The sequence below is a fragment of the Equus caballus genome, chromosome 16, assembly GCF_041296265.1.
Source record: "Equus caballus isolate H_3958 breed thoroughbred chromosome 16, TB-T2T, whole genome shotgun sequence".
Taxonomy (NCBI): domain Eukaryota; kingdom Metazoa; phylum Chordata; class Mammalia; order Perissodactyla; family Equidae; genus Equus; species Equus caballus.
The window spans coordinates 76161939-76178309 of record NC_091699.1 but is presented as its reverse complement, the minus strand read 5'-3'; the positions used below and the strand labels follow the sequence as shown (position 1 = coordinate 76178309).

Sequence of the window (16371 nt, the reverse complement as noted above, 5' to 3'; positions counted from 1 at the left end):
TTCTCTAGTACCAGTTGTAATGTCTCCTCTTTGATTTCTGCTTTTGTTTATTAGAGTCCTCTCTCTTTTTTTCTTGGTGAGTCTAGCTAAAGGGTTGTCTGTTTTGTTTATCTTTTCAAAAAGCTAGCTTTTAGTTTCATTGATCTTTTCTATTGTCTTTTTAGTCTCTATTTCGTTTCTTTCCACTCTAATCTTTGCTGTTTCCTTCCTTCTAACTTTGGGCTTTAGTTTGTTCTTTTTCTAGTTTCTTGAGCTGTAAAATTAGGTTGTGTATTTGAGGTCTTTCTTATTTCTTCATGTAGGCATTTATCGCTATGAACTGTTAAAACTGCTTTTGCTGCATCCCATATCTTTTGGTATGTTGTATTTCCATTTTCGTTTGTCTCAAGGTATTTTTTTATTTCTTCTTTGACCCATTGGTTGTTTAATACTGCATTGTTTAGTCTCCACACAATTGTGAATTTCCAGGTTTCTTCTTGTTCATACTACTGTGGTTGGAAATGGTGCTTGATGTGATTTCGGTCTTCTTAAATTTAGTAAGATTTGTCCTGTGGCCTAACATATGATCTGTCCTGGAGAACGTTCCATGTGCACTTCAGAAAAATGTGTATTCTGTTGGCTTTTGGACAGAATATTGTATATATGTCTGTTAAGTCCATCTGGTCTAACATTGTTTAAGGCTAGTGTTTCCTTACTGATTTTCTATCTGGATGATCAATCCATTGATGAAAGTGGGGTGTTAAAGTCCCCTACAATTATTATATTGCTATTTCTCCCTTTAGGTCTGTTAATATGTGCTTTATGTATTTAGGTGCTCCTATGTTGGGTACATAAATATTTACAAATGTTATATTCTCCTGTTGGATTGACTCCTTTATCATTTAAATTATCACTTCATCAAAAGGGGTTACTGTTCTGACTGCCAGCATCGGTCCAGCCAGGGGTTGTAGAATGTAAGACATGGCCCATCTCCTCAGAAAGTTCACTTTCTACTTGAGGAGATAAGGCTAACCCACATGAAACAATTAAAGAACTGAATAAGACTATAATTAAGTGTTAAATTATAGGGTAGAGACTATAAATATGTATTAGTAGGAGAAGAGACAACATTGAGGGCTGGACTAGTACAGCCTCATGAATGGCTTGAAACTTAAAAGAATATTTTGTATAAAGCTGTTCCCTTTTTTATGATTCATTATTTTGTGGTTTTTTTTTTCGTTTTCCTGGTCTAATTGTTCTTATACACGCATACTAATTTCATATGCAAATAAACCATTGCATTAAAAAATGCCCCAGGAAGAAGTTGTTTTCCCTGCAGGACAAGATAGAAAGACAATAATAATAATATGATTGCATAATAAATTGTCAGTGAAGCATTTTTCCTTAAAAATTTTTAATTTTAAAATAATTGTGGAAATGTTAAAATTTCTGACTGAAAGAGCTAGTATTCTTCCTTTTCTTTGGTGTCTGTGGCCCAAGGCAGCGGCTTTGCCAGCATCTGGATCTCTATGGAAGCTTCATTCTGACTTCTGACTACCCCTGGATTGTCATCATTTTTCCCTCAATGCCATGCGATGACAGATTTAAGGATTAAAAAAACGAGAAAAGTAAATTCTTCCTCCTAAGATATCCTGAAATAGTGAAGAAAGAGCACAATTTAGGGGGAAAAGTTATGATTGAGAAGTTACTCTTAGAGTTGTTCATATTTATAGGTAAGAATTCATAGTATGTGATGTGACTTGCATAGCTTTTAAAATTCAGTATGATTTACCAGACAATTATTAACAATTAAAGTTATGTAACCACATCTTGCAATAGCTCTGTAGTATAGGAAGTCAACAGGCTTTATAATGTGCTGAATAAGGAGTTACCATACACACAGGTGAGAAACACTGACAGTTTTCACACCAAAGTGGGCCACTTAAGTACCATTATTATAGATCATAAATTACAGTTCATTAGCATCAATATTTTCACTGGAATATAAAGTAGTGCTAGTGTAGTTTATAGGAGCTCAGTGCTCACCATTAAGTTTTTCATTACTGAAGAAAACCAACGAATTTTATTGCACTTGACATTGGACACAGATGTACGTTATGGTTTTGTAAATTTACTCTGAGTACATATTTCAGTAGTAGTGAAAATGTTTCGCCAAAAGAGTGTTGTCATGAATATATTATGTTCCATTACAGTCCTCAAATTTCATAATTAAAGATCCCATTGTTTTAAAAGCAGGTGTAACCCATTACATCAAATGATTTGGAAGCTTTAACCTGGCCTTGAAAACTTCATTTTACAGGAATTGGAAATTTGTTTTCCTTATGTATAGTTGTTTTGAACACTGTGAGAAATAGCATGGTAGTATGAAGTAGAAGGAATCATCTGAATAATTCTGATCAGAAAGTGCTTTGAGTGAAGTCATTTGGTTATTTTTTAGACAAAAATACTATGGAGATCATTGCTTTAAATTTTTATTTTTATATATGGATACTTATACATGAGTTAAATTGTAATTTTAACTAAATTGATGGGATATAAAATTAACAAAGACTTTAAGAAATGCTTTACTTACTTGTTCCCTATAGATGTGAGGAAACACCCTTATGAAGCTTTATTTTGAGAGGGCATCAGGCCATCTTTGACAGTTTCCCGGTATATCTTGGGCGTCACATCTGTTTGGTTGTGCTCCAGAGTTCTCTGGTAGTATTAAGTAAGGGCCGCAGTTAAACAAGACCCACAGAGAGTGACGTTCATTCCGTTTCTTCTGGGATGGGACTGACTTTCAACAAACCCTAAGTGATCAGAGTATTGCACTTAGACCTTTATAATAGTATTTCCTTTTACTTTTCGTTCATGGAGAAATAATTTCAGCCTGAAATGTGTTTACTGAACAGGGTCTAATGTACAAAATTTCAGGCAGCATTTAGAGCACTTGCCAAATACAAACTCAACTTATCATTATAACAACCCTATGAAGTAGGAACTGTACATAGCGTCTGGAGGGTGTAGGAATTTTTTTGATCTGTATTTTACAGGTGGAAAGACTGAGGCATAGTTATGCAGTGCTAGCTCACATCCTGTGGCCCATAGTATTTCTGTGGGTGATTTCTAAGCTAGAAAGTTTATAAACTATTGGATTATTTTGTTCTACCTTGGAATAAAGAAAACCATTTCACAGCTGTAAATAAGAGCTCTTTCTATGATTGATTGATTTTGCTGTTTTTATTAGTAAAATTCTATTACCTATATCCATAAATTATATAGTTTCCTTTCTCTGTCCTGTCTGTCACTTTGTCATTTCTCGTTAGGATTGCCTTAAAATTTCCTTTATGACCCTGTAAAACATTTATCCTTTGCCTTTAACATTTAAGGCTGACATTCTTTCTTAGGAAATGATAATCTTTTTCTTTGCCTTCTAAAGTTGAGTTAATAAGGCCATGATTCATGACTTTTAAAGCAAGAGGGATGGGTTTGCAAATTACTTTCAGAATCCAATCACAGTCTTGTGGGGCCTCTGAAACCCAGCTGTGACCCCTTGAAGACTTACATCTAGATTAGGGGCACCTTTGTCTGTGGAAGCATGGGGAAATTTAGGAACAGGGGAAAAAGGAATCGTCTGTTAAAAAGGGAATAACTTTTCCCATAAAACTATTTATTATATGTAGTACATTTGCAAGCTGGGTCAAGTAGACAACCGGTGGTTAGATGTAGGTGCATCACCTATAATCCATCTGGACTATAGTTCTTATCCGTGTTCCTCTGCATGTAACTTTCTGTTTTAGTCTGGCTACCTTAAAGCTTTTCTCCTTGTGTTTGTTTTTCAGCAGTTTGACTATGATACATGTAGGGGTGTATGTGTGTGTGTGATCCTGCTTGAGTTTCTTGAGTCTAATTTTGGAAAATTCTAGGACATTATTTCTTTAAATACTTCTTCTGCCATATTCTCTCTCCCTCTTTTCCTACTGGGACTCTATTTTCCTGTATGTTACACAACAGCTGTGGGATGCCCTGTTTTGTGTTTTTTCACTCTTTTATCTCTTTGTGTTTTAGTTCAGATAATTTCTGTTGACCTCTCTTCAAGTTCACTGAGTCTTTCTTTGGCTGTGTTCCGTCTGCTTATAAGCCTATCACAGGAATTCGTTATCTCTGATATGTGGGGTTTTTAAATAGCATTTCCACTGGACTGTTTTTTGTACTTTCCATCTGTCTGCTGAAATAGGCCATTTGGTCATGAATATTGTCCACTTTCCTCACTAGACCTTTTTTTATATATTAATAATAGTTGTTTTTTTGTTTTTTGTAGTGTGTTTTTTTGTGAGGAAGATTTCCCTTGAGCTAACATCTGTTGCCAATCTTCCTCTTCTTGCTTGAGGAAGATTGCTGCTGAGCTAACATTTGTTGCCAACCTTCCTCCTTTTTCTTGAGGAAGATTGTCAGTGAGCTAATATCTGTGCCAATTCTTCCTCTGGTTTGTGTGGGATGCTGCCACAGTGTGGCTTGATGAGCAGTGCTAGGTCTGTGCCCAGGATTGGAACCTACAAACTCTGGGCCACCAAAGCAGAGTGTGTGAACTTAAGCACTACACCACTGAGCCAGCCCCCAATAATAGTTGTTTTAAAGTCCCTGTCCAATAGTTCCAACATCTAGGTCACTTCAGAGTCTGGCTCTGTTGATTGCTTTATCTCATGATGATGGTTTTTTTCCTTATGTTGTGTGTGTTTGTGTGCATGTGTGTGTGTGTGTGTGTGTGTGTGTGTGTGTGTCCTGTAATTTTCGTTGAATGCTAGACATCATATTTAATAGAGGCTAAGGTAAGTAATATTTATGCTCAGACATGAACACGCCTCTTCTTCTTCCAAGTCATTGGTGTTGAGGAAGTTGAGTCAGTCTAGTCAATAACTGAGCTGGGTTTGTGTTTTGAATTACTATTGTTACTTTCAGTATACCACTGACTTCAGATTCCTCAACCAGAGGGCCACCATAACCTTGTGTTTGGGTGGGGGCTAGGGTCCTGGAGTGTTTACCCATTGTTCCTGTTCTACCCTTAGCTTTCATCTGCGAATGCCTGTGTTAGAAATGGGTCTCTTTCCATGGTCTTGCCCCTCCTCCGTGGTACACGGCTTGCTACTTGGTGCTAGGCTTCTGGTAGAGTCGGGGAATTCTTAGTCCTCCTGGTCTAGTTTCAATCTTAGGCAGCCCTCTGCACCTGGGTCTCGGGGGCGGGACCTTCCCAGCATTTCTGCCCTGCTCCCCAAGGCAGCCAAACTCTGCCTGGATCTGTGGTGAGTTTGGGCAGGAGATAGTTTTCTGCCTCTCTCCTGGTGGTAGCACAGTTCTGCTTTGCATGGTGCAGGCTCCTGAGTCTAAGAGGTTCTTCCATCTCTTGGGGCAGTAGATCTTTGCCTGGCTGTAGAGGTAGATGGATTTTGCTTCTACCCTTCCCCCAGTGGCTTAAGGTGTTTGCTTCATGTGAGAGAGTGGTTGGGGAAGTAGGCAGAGTTTGATGCTCTCCCCAGTGGCAGCTGTCACCTGCTGCAGGCCTGTGCCCTGGAGAAGGACCCTTTCTCCTGCTCTGTCCCCAGTCTTTCTCAGGCGCACTCATGAAGAAGGCTACAAGTGAGTACAAACTCTGCCTGCATCCGGGGCTCCCAGTTACTCTAAACTGATGTGCTAGCCCACACTCGGCTTCCAGAACTCCTTAAAATTTTGGCTGATTTCTTCTTACCTGCTTCCATGGTGGCCTCTTCCTCCCATGGTCTGCCAGACATGGAACAGTTTCTACGTCCTGTCTTTCCCTGGAAGGGCTTGTCACTCTTGGAATTCAGTTCCCTTGGTTACCTTGTGACCACAGTTCTCTGATGGATACAAGAAAAGATATGATTTTATAGTCTGGCTTTTTCTTGTTAGAGTGGGAGTGACATTCTTTTTTGGATTTCTGCGTTCTAAGCTATCATCTGAACTGTACGGGCCCACATTTGTGACTTTCAAGTCACCCACAGGTTCTGAAGCCGTTAGCAGATCTGTGCCCTCATAGAGTCTTGCCAAACTTGGGCTGGGCGAGCTTTTAGAATACAGTAGTGGGCGTCATGGAGGAGGAGGCGCATGAGGAGAGGCATCCACGGGCCAAGGAGCTTTCTGTTACTTGTAATAAAGGGCTGTGCCTTGTGAGTGGGAGGCAGCATTTGACCATACCTCGATTTTCTCCAACTTATTTGATTCTTTTTCTATTCATCTAATTTTATAAAACGACCTTCACAGTGACCGTTTTTGCTCCAGATCCATTTTTTTTTCCTTTTTGCTCATCTTGGAGAGCACATCAAAGTTGTAAAGATGTATGACAGCTCTTGCAAGGTGACCCCGATGTGCCCGGCATGACTTCTTGCCATTCAGAGTTGTTGGCACTAAGCTGAAGAAAGGGCAGGCCTTGCGGTGTTCGCTCCAACGGCCTCAGGTCCTTTCTGGGGGTGTTTTGTTTGATGTTGTTTTGTTAAGGATAGAAATTTCTTTAACTCAGTGTTTCTCGGCTCTCTTTAATCATAGACCCCCTTCAATAAACATAAAGATCTCATACCCTACTTTAATGTTATTTATAAGTCAAATTAAATAACTTGACTCAAAATAATCCAGAAGGATAAACAGCTGCTTTGTTCTCACAGCACATCCTCTTCCCCATCTGCGATGCTCCCCCCGCCCCAGCATCACTGCCTCGACGCCTTCACTAGTGTTGCCAGTGTCTGGAATCTGGATACTGGGTCATCATTTTCTCCTGGTTTTTGTTGAGAAATAATCTAACATAAAATGGAAGCCAATCAAATTTGAAATACGAGAGGAATGCATTAGGACACTGGAGGCCATTCTCCTCCAGCAGGATGCTAACCGTGTGCCCTGAGACGAGGCTCCAACCCCTCAGATTGGCTTCCTCTTCTCCATGTGAGCTCGATTGAGTGGATCAATACCAAGCACTTTGCCAGCAGAAGAAATGAGGCCACCTATTCGTTACCTCATTTCAGGATGAGCATTTATGAAACTGCCCACGCCCATTTATGAAATTGCTATTACCTCTTAAATATCCCAGATATTTTGTTAGCCAAAAGGTAGTGGCAAGCTTCTGTTAAATAAAGTAAGCAGTCTGTTAGAAATATGTATGTCTTTCCATGGGGCTCAATATGGCTATGTCCATTTTTAATGTTACATGTAAGTTCTATAAACATTTTTATTCTTCCTGAATTTGCTGTGGTGCAAAAAAGTTTGCTTAGCCTCTTTCTAGTTCATTGCTTTCTTAAATCATTCCTGGTACAAAATTGTTCATCTGTAAATAAATCTTGGTTAAATGTATAAATGAATCTTTAAGCTTTTTTCCAGTTCAAAATTTTATAATTTTTTTTATCTAGAATTCACAATTTCAGGCTTGATATGGAGGTGGGTTCTTTTGGAAGCTGGTTTCCTTCCAGACTGGACTTTCGTTTTGTGTTCCTGCTTGGATGTTAATAAGAGCTAAGGGAGTAGCAGAAATGCGCAGTGGAGCAAGCTTGCATTTTGTTGTTTTCACCACTCAGAAGCTTTAGGTGATGAGTACTTACAGTTTAAGAGCCAGCTCTGAAACATAATTTATATTATTTTTAAAAATATTTTGAGGCACCTCTATCTCAGCAGAAACTTGTGTTTTTTCCTCTGGTTTTAGGTGATTGGTGCATGTAAGTTATATGCATTTAGTTTTCTTTTAGTTAAAAAAACTATATGTATAACACAAATAGTTTGATCACAGTTTTCGTTATTAAATTTAAAGTAATTGACACTAAGGGCAATACAGTTAAATAGATTCCAACTCTGCTACTGACCAGCGTCTTAGCTTATGCAAGTACTTGATCACTACTGGGCTAAAAAGAGAAAGACAGGTAGAAATGAACAGGAGGGGGATAAAGATTCCGGGAGTCAGGCAAGTTGGGGTCCTGGAGCTCCTGCTATTGAACCTCAGTTCTCCTTCCCTCCACACAAGTGCTTCTGGCCTCCTGTTCCTTGCCTCTTGGCTGCAGGGGACCAGCTTGCCTTTACATCCACTGTTGCTTCCAGCCAGTGATTCTGGTCCATCCAGGGATTAGTGGAAGCTCACACCTGTCCTCCTTTGTGGTCTCTAAGCAAGCACACTCCTCTATCAATGTTTTCTAATAGCTTTATCTGCTAGTGAGGAAGGAGAAACAGACCTTTTCATTCAGGCCTCGGTGTACTATGAGAGGACAGATGGTTCTAGGCAACAGCCGAAGAGGGGGAAGAAGAGACGGGAAGTCTCTGGTAAGGAGAGTCCCTGCTGTCTTTACAGCAGCCTGTGCTTGGGTGACTGTCATGTTCATGTGTCTGCAGTCAGTGATCAGAAGTCACCAATCAAAGCCTGGACTGGCTCGTGAAAAGCAAGGCAATGTTTAACGATGTTTAAAAAGCCACAAGTATGATATTTAAGCTGCCGCCTGTCCCACAGATGTGGGTGTGTGAGCACATATGTGTGTTATTAACCTGCTTTCGATTCGGCTTTTCCCTCTCAATAACAAAGAGATCTATGAATTTGAAACATATCAGGTATAATAAATTAGAAAGTGGTAGTCGAATATTAATCAATACGTTAAAAGTGACAGAATAAAAGATTACAGTGTTGAGAAAATGCTATACATTTTTTTAATGGGTAGGCACGTCCATTTACCTTTGTGACTTATTTTCACTAGGGGCACTTTGAGATATAATTTATAAAGATTATAAAATTCCCTTAATTAGTATGTTGTCATTATTAAAGGTAAATATGTGTTTTTAAAGGTAAAGACAACCTTCATTCTGAAAAACAGGGAATTTATACATTTGTTTCGTGCCCTTGTGCATGGCTGACGTTTAATTTCATGCCGACTCGCTTGGATAGAAGGAATACGATCTATGCTTTAGGGACTTGGGACAGCTACAATGCAGTATATCTTATGGATACAATTACCACAGTTTTTACATCTTTTGCATCTTATTGTTTTGAGGATATGGTTGTAAAGAAATACTCTGGCTGGTGGCTTTTGTGTTTTATCTTGGCATTCAGATCACGAAAGTCTCTGTGGTTCATTTTGAAACTTTCAGGGAAATGATACCCACATGATTTAAAGTTTAAGTTTAATTACCTTCTGCAAATTGCTTTGGAAGTATAGGTAGTCAAAAAGTAAAAGTGGTTTTAAATTTCGTACATAGAGAGCAGCATAATCGCCTTTTAAAGTATAGAGATTTTATTCAAAATAGATTCTCTCCAGAGCAGGAAAGTTAGAATCACCTTTGTATAATATTTTGCATGCTCTTTTCTTTATTGCCATGAAAGTTATAGAATCCCAAACTCCATCTCTATCCCTAATTTATGAATATAATGACTTACTGAAAATTTATCACAAATTTCACACTCCTCCCGAAAGGCAATATCATGTTTTAGGTTAAAATTGTGAAAGATATTGTGAGATATTTGAGCAGTTTCTTTTGTAATAATAAAGACATCTGTGCCGGGAAAGAACCTAAATCCGTGCACAGATGTGGCGTCAGCTCCTTAAGGTGGGCACCTGCTATGTTGTGCAGCAAAGTTGAGGACTGCGTTATTGGTGATGCAGACTTCTTTAGAAATAGATGCTGCCTGAAGGTTTTCACTTGGTGTTAGTCATCTGTCAATATTGGAAGGACCTGGTGACACTGTTCTAAGCATGGACTTGGTGGCTGGTAGCAGGCTTTAAGAAATCCAACTCTGAGATTTTAGAAGCACCTTCAGCTGGAATCTAGGCCTCCCACCTAGACTTCATACAACTGCAATGGTCAACAGTACAATGGTATCTGTCTGAAGTATTTAGGACCATGACTAAGAGCCAGGAATTTCTGCTGGAATTCCAGTCTCTACTCACTGAACACACAATTTAATGGTTCGTACTTAGCTGTTTCTGGTCATTTGGTATATGTATATAGTTTCCAGAAATAGCCCAGGCATCTTAGTGAGTCCAAGTGGTCAGGAAGTGGTTTTCAAACTACTGTACATCCACATCACCTGGAGTGTTGCCTAGAATGCAAATTCCTGGTCACCACCCACTAAAGCTCTGATTCCATGAGCCCAGGAGTCTGTGCTTTAGCCAGGTAACCCAGGTGATTCTGAGGCAAGTGGTTGAGTGACAATCCTTGGAGAAACACTTGTGTAGGAGCTGTGTTTGCAGGCAGGGCCTGCTTCGTGGGTGTATGACCTGTGCGGTTATACAGGCCCAACATTCAGAAGGGCCCCGCACTTGGCTTAAGGTTCTTCTGTCACCTTCTTGAAATTCCCGTGTTTTTTTTTTTTAAATATTGGCTCCTGAGCTAACAACTCGCCAATCTGTTTTGTTTTTCTTTTTCTCCCCAAATTCCGCCAGTAGATAGTTGTATATTTTTAGTTGTGGGTCCTTCTAGTTGTGGCATGTGGGACACTGCCTCAACATGACCTGATGAGCAGTGCCATGTCCGCGCCCAGGATCCGAACCAGTGAAACCCTGGGCCACCGCAGCGGAGCGCGAGAACTTAACCACTCGGCCACCGGGCCGGCCCCTTGAAATTCTTAATAACTTTTGAACAAGGAGTCCTGCATTTTCATTTTTCCCTGAGCCCTGCAAATTGTGTAGCCTGTTCTCTATACAAGATTTTATTGAATGTTACTGAAATTGTGTCTCCTGACACTCATGGCTTACAGTTATTCAATAATGATTTTTTTACCTGTTTGTATTAAGCTATAAATTCTAAGCTACTTAGCTTTAGAAGCGAATGAGTATCATTCGTTATAGGACATACAATAGGAAATCCTAATAGTATGATTTTTTTTCAAGGAAGTTAAATTTTGATTTCTCATCTTGAACATAGAAACCAATGTTCATGTTATTCTAATACACTAATTTTTTTCTCCTAGGATGGTACAAAACAGAAAAGAGAACGGAAGAAGACAGTCTCTTTCAGCAGCATGCCAACGGAGAAGAAAATCAGCAGTGCAAGTGATTGCATCAACTCAATGGTTGAGGGTTCAGAACTCAAAAAGGTTCGCTCCAACTCTAGAATTTACCATAGGTATTTTTTACTGGATGCCGACATGCAGAGCCTGAGGTGGGAACCATCTAAAAAGGATTCTGAGAAAGCCAAGATTGATATTAAATCCATCAAGGAAGTGAGAACAGGAAAAAATACAGACATTTTCCGCAGCAATGGCATTTCTGACCAGATATCTGAAGATTGTGCGTTTTCGGTCATATACGGAGAGAATTATGAGTCACTTGATTTGGTTGCCAACTCTGCAGACGTTGCGAACATCTGGGTTACGGGACTGCGGTACCTAATTTCTTATGGAAAACATACACTTGATATGTTAGAAAGTAGCCAAGACAACATGAGGACTTCTTGGGTTTCACAAATGTTTAGTGAAATTGATGTAGATAACCTTGGACATATAACTCTGTGTAATGCTGTGCAGTGTATCAGAAACCTCAATCCAGGCTTAAAAACCAGCAAAATCGAGCTTAAGTTCAAAGAATTGCACAAATCCAAGGACAAAGCTGGTACTGAAGTCACAAAGGAAGAATTTGTCGAGGTTTTCCATGAGCTTTGTACCAGACCTGAAATTTATTTCCTTTTAGTTCAGTTTTCAAGCAATAAAGAATTCCTTGATACCAAGGACCTTATGATGTTTCTTGAGGCAGAACAGGGTGTGGCACATATAAATGAGGAAATAAGCCTTGAAATTATTCACAAATATGAGCCATCCAAAGAGGGTCAGGAAAAGGGCTGGCTCTCCATAGACGGGTTCACTAATTACCTTATGTCACCTGACTGTTATATATTTGATCCGGAACATAAGAAGGTCTGTCAGGATATGAAGCAACCTTTGTCTCATTACTTTATAAACTCATCTCATAATACATACTTAATAGAGGATCAGTTCCGAGGTCCCTCTGATATCACAGGATACATTCGAGCTCTTAAAATGGGTTGCCGGAGTGTTGAATTAGATGTATGGGATGGGCCAGATAACGAACCTGTGATTTACACGGGCCACACCATGACGTCTCAGATAGTCTTCCGCAGTGTCATTGATATTATTAACAAGTATGCATTCTTTGCTTCAGAGTATCCTCTTATCTTGTGTTTAGAAAATCACTGTTCTATTAAACAACAAAAGGTAATGGTTCAACACATGAAGAAAATTTTAGGTGACAAGCTCTATACAACATCACCTAATGTTGAGGAATCTTATCTGCCATCCCCAGATGTCCTGAAAGGGAAGATACTAATTAAAGCAAAAAAGCTGTCCTCAAATTGCTCTGGAGTCGAAGGAGATGTTACTGATGAAGACGAAGGAGCTGAAATGTCTCAGAGGGTGGGCAAAGAGAACGTGGAGCAGCCCAACAACGTGCCTGTGAAGCGGCTTCAGCTCTGTAAAGAACTGTCTGAACTGGTGAGCATCTGCAAGTCCGTTCAGTTCAAAGAATTTCAGGTGTCATTTCAGGTTCAGAAGTACTGGGAAGTCTGTTCATTTAATGAAGTGCTTGCCAGCAAATACGCCAATGAAAATCCAGGGGACTTTGTGAATTACAACAAACGTTTTCTTGCTAGGGTTTTTCCCAGTCCAATGAGAATTGACTCTAGTAATATGAACCCTCAAGATTTTTGGAAATGTGGCTGTCAGATCGTAGCCATGAATTTTCAGACCCCGGGCCTGATGATGGACCTGAATATTGGCTGGTTTAGGCAGAATGGAAACTGTGGCTATGTCCTTCGGCCAGCTATCATGAGGGAGGAAGTTTCTTTCTTCAGCGCCAATACGAAGGACTCTGTCCCAGGAGTCTCGCCTCAACTTCTTCACATTAAAATCATCAGCGGGCAGAACTTTCCCAAACCCAAAGGGTCCGGTGCCAAAGGGGACGTGGTGGATCCTTATGTCTATGTTGAAATTCACGGGATCCCTGCCGACTGTGCAGAACAAAGGACAAAAACAGTGCACCAGAATGGAGACGCTCCCATTTTTGATGAAAGCTTTGAATTTCAGATCAACCTGCCTGAACTGGCCATGGTGCGCTTTGTAGTACTAGATGATGACTACATTGGGGACGAATTTATTGGTCAGTACACCATTCCCTTTGAGTGTTTACAAACGGGCTACCGCCACGTCCCCCTCCAGTCATTGACTGGAGAGGTCCTAGCACACGCTTCTCTGTTTGTCCATGTGGCTATTACTAACCGAAGAGGAGGAGGGAAACCTCATAAAAGGGGGCTCTCTGTGAGAAAAGGGAAGAAATCCAGGGAATATGCATCTTTGAGAACATTGTGGATTAAAACTGTAGATGAGGTGTTCAAGAATGCCCAGCCCCCTATACGCGATGCCACAGATCTGAGAGAGAACATGCAGGTACGTTCTTGTGGTTAAGTATTTACTCAGCGGTTTTCCTTCTTAGTGCATGTGCATAGTTTATGAATATATTGGAGGGGTTTTTTTTTTTACAATAGTATATTTGATTTTAAATAATTTGTACATTCCAATTGGTTATTAGAATTTTACTAGTCGTCTCTCTTTTTTTTATCATTTAAATTTCCAAAACCACAGTTGGTATTGATAAATACAAAAATGCTGATAATGTGTTATACTAAACCAGTCTTGCTGCTGTCTCACATGCCACATCCTGGTGCTTGTTAATGACTGCTTAACAGTTCCTCATTTTCTCTAATAATGTACAGGGGAATCTCTGGTATTTCTGAATATTCCTCAGCTGGAACACAAATTAATGGCCTATCAAAATAAAAGGGGCATATTTTAGTCCTTTCTCAGGGAGCTACAATGCTGGGAAAATAGCAAGCCCTTAAAGGAGCCAGCGTGTTTACATGGAGCCTCCTCTTGGCTTTAGAAGACAGCTATTTAATTGTTTAAGTAAAAGATGTGGTGTCAGTATTTATTAGAGGTCTAAGATAATAATTACCTCTGAACTGTATAATGGCTTAAAGCAATCCGTTAGGAATTATGTGTGTAATTAAGCATCATCCACATGTCTAGCAGTATTCGACAGCCCACAAGTGATACAGACCTAGGCATCAAGGGCCCACCCCCCAGAGATACCGGCCCTAGCCTGTCCCAGTGTGAGAAGTGCTGTCGGAGTGACAGCTGCTCAGTGTGAGTTTATTAAAAATATATATATATAATCATATAACGTTAGCTGATTATATATGTAAAAACACATAAATATTATGAGAGGACTGCCACCAGCGAGTAAAAATCTGACTCAGAGAATTCAACATAGCTCATTCCTCTGCGGGTTCGATGGATACTCCGTTAATAAGAAGACCTTCCCACAACAGAGATATTTTATTCTCTTTCTCTCATAGTAAATGCATAACAGAAACGGGAAGGGCTTTTCCTGTTCTGAGGGTGAGAATGGTTTGGTAAACCCTCAGCTCTGAGCAGGCCACGTTGTCCTGTGCCCAGCGGCTGCTGTGTGCATGTGACACAGAGTTCCCTTGAGGATCCTCCGGAACTTGAGCATCATCTTTCCAGAGCCTCGTGTCTGCGCTGAACCCAACAGAGGGGTTGGTGGCTCTGTTAATGAGCACCTGCCGTGCCATGCACAGGCGGTCTGGGCTGTGAGGATGCAGCAGTGAACCAACAGATGACTCTGGTTGGGGGTGAGCAGTGGGGAGGAGAAACAGAGCCTAAGCAGATGAATAAACAAATAGGACGACTGCAGATGCAAGCAGGTGCTGTGAAGAAAATCAAACGGAGGTGTGATGGAGTGCATGCGAGACCCCTCTTTAGACATCACGGCAGTGACTTACTTTTATAAGCAGTCAGCATCGAAGTGATTTTGAGCAAAATGACTTACAGTTTGATGTCCATGTTTAAAGCAATATTAATAAAAAGAAAATGTTTAACTTTAAACCTAAAGTGCTACTCATTTCCCACAACCAGGGTATCTGACAGCAGAAGGCACAGGGCTTGGAGGGCCTGAATCCCTCCACTCTCGCCGCCTGGCTCAGCCCAGGTTGGACCTGTGTGCCTGGAATAATACGCCTGGCTCCTATTTTAACGAGAATTTACCTGTTATTATAGCATAATGGTTAAAAGCCTAGGTCTCAACATCAACAGATTTCAGGTAAAATTTTGACTCCTTCACTTAGCAGCTGTGTGACCTTAGACGAGTGACACACAGAGGTCGTAGCGAGGCTCGGTTTCCTCACCTGTGCCGGGCTGGCTGAGCAGGTTAGATGAGGTTAGGTCTGATGCATACGCCAGCCGGAGCTCAGCATCAGGCCGTGCTGAAAGAATGCTAGCTCTGGCCGTTCACCGGGTGAAGTGTTGTCTTTAATGGATGTTTGATGGCATACCTCTGGTGACTAGGGAAAAAGAAAGGGGGAGAAACGTTGAAATCAGTGGAGACACTCATAGGGAGACCGTGGGAACCCTGGTCTCCACTGGGCAGACGGCCCCGGTAACGCACAGCCTCCTCAGAATTCCTCTAGATTTGGAACCAGCAGGCATCCAGGTGAGAGAGATTCAAGTTTCTGCCTCACAAATATTCTTTTCCCTTTTGGATGGCTGGCATATTTGAGACTTATTTTAAACCTGGTTTGATTTTTTTTCTTCATCTTTACCTTTCTTGAATACAGAAGCCATTCTTTTCCGTTTGCTCATAATTGCATATCAGCATTAGCACTTGCTGTGAACTTTGAAAAGAGGCTTTGCCCTTTGGAAGAATTTAACTTATTTGCATTTTCTGCACTTTTGATAAATTGGTATTACAAATATCTATAACTATATTGACTTTGGAGAATAGCCGTTTTTCCTAGGATGAAATAATCATTAGCCAGTTCTGTCATAACATTGCTAACAACTGTTGTACCAGGCGGTTCAGGTATAGCCGAGTATATTAAATATCACACCCATGAGAAATTAGAGCCCCCAGTTAATTACAGAGTGTCTCCTTTCTTGCCCTTTAACAGAATGCAGTGGTGTCATTCAAGGAGCTGTGTGGCCTCTCCTCCGTGGCCAATCTCATGCAGTGCATGTTGGCGGTGTCTCCCCGCTTTCTGGGGCCTGATAACACACCCCTCGTGGTCCTGAATCTCAGCGAGCAGTATCCCACCATGGAGCTGCAGGGCATCGTGCCTGAGGTTCTGAAGAAGATTGTGACAACTTACGACATGGTGAGTAGTTCTTTGTACTTTGATGTAGCGAGCGAGAGAGGCATCCGAGGACCATCCACTGGGCGTCCTCAGGAGCTCTTGCAGAGTGTGCTTTCCCCCTTCATCCTTCATTCACCTGTGCTGGGGAAATTATCCCCCAACCTTGCTGCATTTGAAAGAGTTTAGTGTTTGTTGTTG

The 16371-nt window shown here is 40.7% G+C and overlaps 1 protein-coding gene and 1 long non-coding RNA gene across 6 annotated transcripts in view; one reads left to right on the top strand and one right to left on the bottom strand.

The window, feature by feature from the left end:
- PLCL2 (phospholipase C like 2) overlaps positions 1-16371 on the top strand; it is a 177973-nt gene that overhangs the window by 96150 nt on the left and 65452 nt on the right. For all 5 annotated transcript variants that reach the window (XR_011427355.1, XR_011427353.1, XR_011427354.1 and 2 more), the window contains exons 2-3: positions 10925-13411; positions 15991-16194. Coding sequence is in view for 2 of the 5 variants with exons in the window: in XM_070239064.1 (XP_070095165.1) it covers positions 10925-13411; positions 15991-16194 (2691 nt within the window). In the remaining 3 variants the exon portion in view is untranslated. The remainder of the gene's footprint in view (positions 1-10924; positions 13412-15990; positions 16195-16371) is intronic.
- Positions 1377-5831, bottom strand: LOC102147625 (uncharacterized). Its single transcript, XR_001378599.3, has 3 exons — positions 5726-5831; positions 2573-2792; positions 1377-1631 (listed from the first exon to the last, which is right to left on the bottom strand). It is a non-coding gene; the product is annotated as an uncharacterized lncRNA (long non-coding RNA).